At 40.9% G+C, this 9,945-nt stretch overlaps 1 protein-coding gene across 1 annotated transcript in view; it reads left to right on the forward strand.

Moving 5' to 3' along the window:
- The window catches only part of T265_05818 (hypothetical protein), a gene marked incomplete at both ends in the record, with an annotated part of 41,956 nt that overhangs the window by 26,090 nt on the left and 5,921 nt on the right, over positions 1 to 9,945 (forward strand). Inside the window, one exon of the mRNA XM_009170925.1 lies at positions 7,037 to 7,187. Within this exon, the coding sequence (XP_009169189.1) occupies positions 7,037 to 7,187 (151 nt within the window). The remainder of the gene's footprint in view (positions 1 to 7,036; positions 7,188 to 9,945) is intronic.

The following is a 9,945-nucleotide window of genomic DNA, read 5'->3' on the forward strand; positions in this document are numbered from 1 at the left end:
TTTTCCATGGCATTTCTCGCCCTCTTATTCTTCTCCCTACCTCAGTAAATTGCCTGTTTGATCAAAGACTTTACTAGCTTTCGGAGGTAGAATTTTTAACCCAGCCAAAGGGTTTACCGGGCTGTTGAAGTAGTTATCACCACTGAGTACCGATTTCATCCTTAGTTGCCCTCTGAGGTCTGGTCATACAAGGTCAACCAGTCACACACGAAAGTCTCTAGAGCGTTGTACGCGTGTGCCTAGGTTTGCAGTCGTGTGTACCAAATAGTCATGTACGTGCAAGCACCCAAATGCCTTTCTCAAAACACGGCAATGTTCCATGGCTTTATGATGGTGACTAAGTTTTTTTCGACTATTCGCGGTAGAAATTGTATTCGTTCATGGAAACATGGTTATTGAAACCACAAACTGTTGTTGTGTCTGTATTTCAACTTGGTTTTGTAAGTCAATAGATCCACATAATTTAAATTATTCACAAAGAAAGCCCACTTATTTTGTCCAGCTGGTTATTCTTCGGTAGCCTTTTGCAACTACAAATTGATCCTATAGTTGGAACGATACGTTTACGCACAATAAATGTGCACCATCTAGCTAATAACCAATAGGCTTATTCACTGCTTAATGTCGTTAAATTCATCGAAAACCACTTTTGAAAGCATTGAGGAGCTTTTTAGACAGTTGGACTACTTTGGAAGGTGAATAGATACTCTTTAATTCTTTCCTTATTACCCACTCCTTCAGTGTGAGAACTTTCAACGTGGGAAATGGACACCCATATTGTGAACCTCATTATATCGAACTATTTAGGGTTAGAGGTGAGTTTCCGTAACAGTCTACTATAACTATCTGCATAATATCTACAGCTTCGATCAATAGGGTAGCAAGCCACACTTTTCATTTATCTCACGCATCCTCGTGTCATTGTTCGTGGAAGACGCATGCTCTGATGTATCTAGTGTCAACGTTGAACCACTGTGTGCGCAAGGTTATGTGGAACGTTAGCAGCGTAAATATGGCTTGCCAAACGACGTCAAATATTACCATCTAGTAGCTCGCTCCTCTGAGGTAGCTACGTTTCGTAGTATGTCTCTCCCATTGTCTTATGAAAATGTCTTTGTTATACCTGCTGATTCGCTAATCTGTGTTATCTGCTGTTGACCTCCTCCAGTGCTTAATGCCGAAAAAAAGACTCACAGAAGGGAACACAACAGCTATATTCCGAACAAGCGAGTGCGAGAGCGTGAGTGCGTGAGGTTGCGAGAATACAGAGTTCTCAAGCTATTTGTTGAAGGGACACTGTCTGAACTTGGCCCAATGCTGACGCACGCAGTCTGGCTTTGGTACGAGGCTGCGATGCGCTGCATATTGCGGGGCGTTTTCTGACCTTGATCAACGCTGACTCGCGCTGTCTGGGTTTGATACAAGGCCGTGAAGCATATTGAGGGGGGCGTTGTTTGACTGGTTAACATTTGGCGGGGCTCTGAGTCTCGGCAGATTTAGGGCATTCAATGGTTGTCTTCAAGAAGCTAACCTTCCTGATATTCTTGATGTATTTATTGAGGTATTACAAAAGAAATAATAAGGCAAACATGAAATACCAAGGGTGGCTTTAAAACAGATTATCGTTTTCTGAGAGATGAAATCTCGCTGATTTTACATCACTGCTTGTAAGCGCCTTTATGGGCCATTATTCAACACGGTGTTGGGAAGTAACCCAATTGTAACCCACTGGTGGAGTTACAACATAATAAATATTTGTAGTCAACCCTAGTAATTTTGTAAAATAAGCGTTTCAAAGTAAGACGGTCCACAGGAAACTTAGTCATTTCAAAGTCTTGAAACGGGAGCCGTCTGCGACAGGGTTAAATGGTCGTCTAAACTTCGATTATGTGATTCAAATGACTGAGGAAGACCAGAAGGCTTACTTTTGTATGACGGATGAACAGCGGTTGTGCTTCGCGCGCACTGTACACCCATTCGCTTTATGTGTTTTCCTGTGTTAGCTGTAATGTCTCAAGTAGTTTTCTAAACCGGTCCGTCTCTGCCGGGGCCATTAAGTGATTTCACTCGAAATTGACCAAAGATATCCACAATTAACCATGAATTACTGAAAAATAAACCTCTATGTTGAATAAACAGACCAGTGATAACACAGAAATCCGTTAAAAAATTTTACGAAGTAGATGTACTTTATTTTAAACTATGTAGTGTTACGTAGCCTCATATAGCATTACTATTCTTTTTATACACAGAAAATGATACCAGAAAATTTGAACAGCAGAAATGTTGTTAAATTATCTAGTTTAGGGGCTTTATTCGGAGAAGAGATGCGCAAAATGTTGTTTTCTGAAAAGACGTTAAAAATATCTGACCTCTTGAGAAGGTTTATGTAACTGACAAGAATTCATGGTGTCAATTTAAGTCATATAATCAGTTACCGGGCGCGTATGCACAGTCATTTGCACCAGGACTTATCACGAGTTTACAGTTTTTAAAGTCGAAATCTTTATGGGTCCTATCATATCAACCTGCGCAACTGTTCTTTCGGAAATTTTGAAAATGCAGACCTAAAGGGGTACATCTTTGAAGAAATCGTTCAACTGTAGCACCCTTTTGGTGCCTAACTACCATGCCACCTGAAGGTTGCACGAGGGCTGGGATACTGCCAGGTTGCCTAAACCTAGACAGGGGAAGTCGAGAGGCAGGTGTCGGGTTCGAACCACGGACCTTCGTGTCAGTAAATCCGCATTCTAACCACTTGGGCCATCTCGCCTCAACATGAAACCTAACTGTAATGTAGACAACAAGAATATAGCTAACTGAAATACAACAATCAGAATTTCCATTTCACTTCAAACCTAACTGACATCAATTACTGGTTAATAACTGCTTGCAAATTTTTAAACTTTTTGATTGACACTTAAGCACCCATAATTTATTCTCGCATTCCGATTTGCTTCGTTTTTTTGCAGGGCGTTTTGGCGCCACAGCGCTAGACAAAGGTGTGGAGGAGGACGATGATTATTTGCTTCACCGTAAGAAATAGTTTAATTGATTCTCATTATGTCTCAATGATATAGTCGACGCAATTGTTAGACTAGAAATTTTAGAGGCTCCAAGGAAGCCATATTTAAGCGAGCTAAGAGGATTTAAAAGGATACCGAATCCTGCTTCCAAACATTGTGCAAAGAACTAGTTTGATAGGCTTCACAACAAATTCTCACCAACATTATTCTGCCAGTTCACAGCCAGATAGAAAGCTGATAATATAACTGAAGTACTGCACTTCTGGAAATACAGTTTATTAAACATTATTTCCAGCTTTGTTTGAGAAAATGCTGGACAAATACTGGGACAGAAAGTGTTCAGCTCTAGAGATAAATTTAATCGTTAAGCGTGCGCAAAGTATGGAAATTACCAATAAAAAATGACAAATTTACTACGTCTATACAAATGAACCATTGTCAGTCTGAGGAATGAACCAAAGGAAGCATCTGAAAAATGGCAGCATTATACTACTTTGTTCCAAAACATACTTCCAACCATATCAGAGCGCGATAAACGTAGTGTGCTAATTTAGGCCAAGATTTTGCTCTTTTTCTTAGAAGATGCTACAATCTAGATCAAAGTTGATAAATTATTGGACAAAATATAGAAAAAGCGAATAGGAAAAATTGTTGACAATACAAAAGCACTATACACAATACCATGTGTCTTTGATTTTGGCTTTTAACTCGACTTGCAATCTACTATCAGGCCTCACGTGTAGACATATTTTCTCCCAAAGCTAAAAGGCAGATTTTTTGCGACACAAGAGCCGGGTTTGCGTGTGAATCTTTGGCGGACATAGTGGGGCTGTTACATGTTACCCTCGAAGAGTTTTGGTTTACAACAATCAATACTTTGACAATGACAACTATTGGTTTTTACCGCCATTATGATAATACTAACAACCGATAACTTGGTAGCATATAGCAGTGCTCTAAACAAAAATACGAGATTTAGTTCGGCGTTTACGGAGAGTTGTGTAGACTACAAACTTTTCGGTTTATTAGCTTCTCTAAACCAAGAGACTGGTGAACGTAGAGACCGAAGAAATAGCGTCACCTGTTGTCTGTTTTCAACGTCACGCATCATTTCGACATAATCCGAAGCTTACATTCCTAAATATTTCGATACTAATGCATGGACTATATTTTATTCAACCTTAATGGGTCTGAAGCTGCCTACTTGAACTGTAATATAACTAAATGTGGAAAGTCAGGTTGGCCTCAGGCTGGGTTTATTAGTATATATGCTTGATGGCTTCAGGTAGCCGCATTTTTTGACTCGGATAAAATCATGCACAGATTCTTTGTTCACCTGGGGAAAAAAGATCGCGGGTTATTATTAACTCCAACTGTATTTTGTTGCGGGAGCACGAAGCAAGCCGTTTATACCAGACACCTCTTGTGACTGGCTGGGTGACCATGGGTATTACTGAAAGCCAACCAAGGATCAATTTCATCAACCTTCTTGGATTCATTCCACCAATGCACCCTCTTCCAATTCAAAAAGGACCAAGTCCTTGATATCGTCAAACAATGCATTCAAGCTGAGGTTTAAAAAAATTAGACATCAATGATGACGACGTGTTCATTCTTAGTTGAGACTTCTACCGACAACTAAACTGGATTCACTGGCAGTATCAGTCCATTAAATACATGTGCAGAACTTCGGAAAAGTGACGGTTTATGCCCCTTTCTAAAAGTGTGTATTATATTTTGCCATCTTAATGATCAAATAAAGCAAATAAAGTAGTAGTTTACGTTCGTATTTCGGTACATATTTCAGTGGTGCTTGGTCCAGCTAGAATGCAGTAGTTCGAAAGAAAATCGGCCTGAAAAATTGAACATTCCAGTGCCCAGAATTAACAATCGTTCGAATTCCACCGATTTTGAATGCTTATTTGCAACAAAATCGTCTGCTTCTCTCCTACATGACTTTCAGTTTTAGTATACCTGTAAACGAACAAATGAGCAAATTATTATAGCTTTGCAAAAATTTCGGTCAATTAGCTCTCAAATGTTTAGCTTGGTGAACAGGAAATTAACTCAGTCCGACAGGTTTCTGCTCGCTTTATGGTGTGACGAACTTTGGCTAGTGTCAACGTCTTTTGAGCAGATCGAAGAAAATCAAAGGACCGAATTATAGCCCTGGTTACTAAGGGCGATATATTACTTTGGGTGCTTCAAAATGGCGGTAGACAAATATTTCAGCGCCAACCTGACTGTTTTGTTCCTGCGAGATAGATGAGTGGAACGTCAATAACACAAACCTCTTGTAGTTTACTCCGAAATTGTCTGGCAAGAAGGGTCTGAAGAATATCCGACTGTTTTCCATAATCATTTGTCAGATTTCGCACTGCCTAGTAGCAACTTCTTCGCTCGCTCCCACAATTGTTTGAAAATATTTGGTTTGTTTCTGGTTGCATTCCTAACAACCACTCACTTGAAAGAGCCAGTCACTTCCAAATAGGCACGTTCTTTTTACCTTGAAGTGTGCTTAATTGACACACTGTATCGCATTATCGTATAACAGTAAGTTCGCAAAGGCTGAATGCAGTGCAGCAATTCTTCATCAGGTTATTCAAGTGTCTAGGAATACTCTCTTTGGTAAGACGGATCGTAGTTACCTGACCTCAGTCCTATCAACGTCGATCGTCTCATAAGTACTGGTTGATTCTTCTTAAAGGTGTGCTGAAAGAATTCGCGAAAAGTGTGTTGTCCGCCTGTTATTTGATCAGGTGTATCTGAATTACAAAAACATATTTTGGGCACCAACGCATGTCGTGAACGGCATGACTATTTCCATCCAAAGAGCACTGATCCAAGCATTCGCTTTCGGTTCCGTCTTTTGTTCAAGCGGGTTCACAAATAGGTAATGCACTGAGGTGACGCTTGGCCTATTGCATTTCGCACCAGAGTACACACAGATGGTTCGAGTTATGCTACAAATCTCACGAGGCTATGGTTTATTCTACATCCTGAATTGCAGTTATACAACTAAAAAAGCTGGTGGACTTACACATTTGATAGAATAGCAAAGGTATGTTAGACCAACTTATTCTTCAGAGTAAAATTTCCTCCTTTCAGCGAGACTAGTAAGGCCTTCATACAGCTACTTTGCTTCTGTTATTCACGTAACCACGATCTCATCTGCAAACTGAGTTCATCCATCCTGGACATTCTTTTCAGCATTGTTGGGATTCACCAGCGGTTAGTATTAAAACATCCAGGATGCTGTAAACCCGACTGGTAACTGAGCATTGCAACGTCGGACCACGGGTGACTAATCTGCCTTGAGATTTACTTACACTTAGAATATTAGTCCAATCATTTACTCAATCATATCATTTACATCACGTGGTCCGGTGCTGACTGGCTCTTCCTTCATTTAGTTAAGTAATGACTTGGTACTGTCCAGTTTGACTACTACGGGAAATTGAATCAACTTCCAGATCGTGTTGTCATATGTATTGCTAGAACGAACAAAAACAAAAACATTTTTCTAGTTTTTCGAAATTTAATTTATAGGGTCAACCGTAACAGGCACTTGCTTTTAGCCAAACTACTTTCTATGTGGTGTATTTTTCACATTGTTTCGAATTGGAAAATGCGTTAAGACAGTGTTTCATGAAACAGTATAATTCATCTCCTGGATAACTGTTTACAAACGAGCGACTCACAATTGGAGGAACGTGATGGTACATTGTTGTTCCTACCATCGTAGTAAAGGGTTCCTTGCCTTGAAGAGCACAACATCACCTTCGACCCAGATTCCTTTGCTTTTTCGGGAAAATGCGATGGAATCACAGTAGGATAAATGTGCTAACTACTGTACTGAAAATTACGTTTCCTTCACTTTTATTCAGTCATTAGCATGAAATCGATGATAACGCGAGAAACCACAATTCAACCTATCACTTAAATCTCCGCTGTCTATCATTTCGCAGAGACCGCTGTTCAGTCCAGTACTCCTGCTGAAACGGCCAAAGATCGTCCTCGTCCGCTTGTNCAGAGCCCGCTGTTCAGTCCAGTACTCCGGCTGAAACGGCCAAAGATCGTCCTCGTCCGCTTGTTACTCAGACATTAGTAGCCAAATTCCAACAAATGAGCGACCTTTCAAAGTCCAGTCACGATATACGAGTAAGTCACTGCTTTTTTATTCGGTATCTCGTCTGGTTTTCCCTGGATTAGTAATCACCAGAAACATTTTTTCCATTGGACGCAGTTTGTCATCCCGATTAGTTTGCACCTAGTGGAATATGCTTGGCTGTGGCAAAGCGTACAGAAACCAGCCCAGTATCTATCACATTATAAATATGATGTTTTTAAGTTACTGTTTTCCACAACAGTTTTTAATCCATCGCATACTTGGAATCTTCTTTCAACATAACGTTCGCTATAAAATTTGTCAGCGTAACATGGTTTCCCCGCCATCTGTAGCGAATATTCTCCGGTGCATTCTGATAGGGGTCTTACAGGTTCTATATGTTCGTAAATAGGCTGATTAGCTGGTTCTTCTGAGTCAGCCAGCACCGATACATTAGCCGATATCCACACTGTCCGTCAATCATGAGATCCAGTCACTGTTCCTTCATTGGGACCATGTGTATCTGCCCGTAACTCCAGGGACGTCAAACGAATCAGTTGGAATCCTATCCTAGCCACTGTCTGCTCCCATGTTCCAACAAACAGGGTTGAACAAGTGTGCGCTTTTGATAGTGCACACAGGACAAGCAGGCCGTTTATTTCAACATGGATCTTCAAACAAGTTAGAGTGATAAGACTGAAACAGACGTTCAATACATTTGCAGCTGAAATAAGGGGCCAACCCCTTGCACCTCTCTGTTACATGGTTGATTCAACCCTGCACCGCATAACCTATCCATTTTATCGTCAAAACACGAAAAAAACACCAACAAAATTTCAGAAGTTGTTGATCTGTCATGTATGGTTTTGAAATTCAAGGCATTCGCCATCCGGCAGTTATTAATTGGTTAATAATTGGATCATTCGCTAGATACAATCACTTAACTCTCCTAGAGTATAAAAATATCGTCACCAGTAGACCGTGTGGTTTATATACCACTCCAGTGTTCCGGAGAATGAGCTCGACGCTTTGTAATTGTAGACTTACCCTAGCCTTTCCAGATTATTAAGGCAGCCAGAAAGAAATCAGTTAACTACTACTACAAATAGAAAAGGATGACCATCTAGTAGCTAAAGCTTCGGTGCGTGCAGTTACCACACTACAACTGTTGGTCAAATAGACAACTCTTAGAAGCTTGTAAATTAACTGAATTCTAGGATAACAAGATCTTTGATTGAAGTGATTACAATCCAAAGCAATAGATTACAGAATGCTGTCGGCTGGAAGGCTTTATAACACCTCATTGCAGTGCCCCCTACGAATGCACACAAAGAAATTACCCCACGAATTTGGTTCCCATTTACCAAAAGTTGCTTCATGTACACACTTGGCAAAGTGTTGCTTCCGGTTAATTAAGGTCATACATTCCAGGGGTAGTCTAACCTCTTATGAAAGTGGTTTGTTTCACTTGTATCAGTGAACCAGAATGACAATTGCTTGAATATTCCCATGGTTTGAAAAAGAACACAGTGACGAACATTAACGGTTTCGGAATCTCGTCATCAGGTCATTACATATCTAATGACTAGAATAGGAAAGAAAAATGAAATACTCTGCGTAGATTGGTTAGTGAAATATAAAACGTGGAGACACGAACGACTGGTTGTCTGCGCCTGCTCCCCCATTTCGCATCGAGTTGGATGCTGTGAGACAGTGAAGAGGGCTGTTGAGTGACTTGGCCGGTTGATTCGTGTCACACGACCAAGGCAGACTCAACTTTCGTACGAAATGTTTTCGACAGCACAGTACCGGGTTTCGCAGGCGTATAGACTGCCTCGGCTGTAGTCAAGCAACGCCGTTGAATAGATGCTGGTAGTCTATTTGGCACACGGTATATGATCCGAAATGACTCGTTTGGCCCAGTGCCCGGTGTCGATTAGGTGGGATGCAATTGAGCTCCTGGCTGAACTGTTGAGGTTAGTGGTCTATCGGTAAGAGAGGCGCTCGCGTATTCTCTTAGAAAGTCGCCGCGTCGTGCGCACAACATACTACGCTGAACAACAGCGGGAGAAAGGCGGAAACGAACCCTGATTCAAACTTTAACGAAGCGACCAAAACGTATGTGATCTTCTGATACATTGGACTTCGAACTGCAGCACATTGCTAACGTGCTCCGAGCCAATGGTTATCCAGAGAGATTTATAACCAATAATATGTCCGACCGCTCTATCCGACCGCCTAGCAAGACCGTTGGAAAGAAGCCAATATCCTTGAGTTTACCGTACAAGGGCGATCTGTTGGCGGACATAGTCAATCGCCGCTTGTTTCAATCCCCGCAACGCAAGTCTCCGGGTGGAACTCTGCGGTCTTGGTTTACAACAAACCCTTTGCTCAAATTAAACCTCAAATAATGACATTTCTCCTCAAGACCAATCACAGCGCTGTTAGACCGTACTTGTCCTTGTTGTTTGAGTTTGTAATGTTTGTAATACAATCATGTCGCACGCTCAGGTACCGCACATATAACCTTACGTTTTGACCCCCGTTTAGAAGAGTCCATTGTTTAGGGTATCGATGTGCACTTCTATTAGGTACAGATAAACTATATGTGTATGTTATACGTGTTTTGATAATCCTGCTAAAAGAAGTGATGCCAGAGTTAATCTTCAGAATGAAATTTTCAAGAAGCTTTTATGTTACCCGCTCCCTATACGTAGAATACTCCCAGCTGATTCACTCAGTAAATTACGAAATGAGTGAGTAAAAAAATAAGCCAGCAAATGACGAATGCCTAATGGTAATTCTGAAATG

This window comes from Opisthorchis viverrini (genome assembly GCF_000715545.1).
Source record: "Opisthorchis viverrini unplaced genomic scaffold opera_v5_112, whole genome shotgun sequence".
In the NCBI taxonomy this organism is placed as follows: Eukaryota; Metazoa; Platyhelminthes; class Trematoda; order Opisthorchiida; family Opisthorchiidae; genus Opisthorchis; species Opisthorchis viverrini.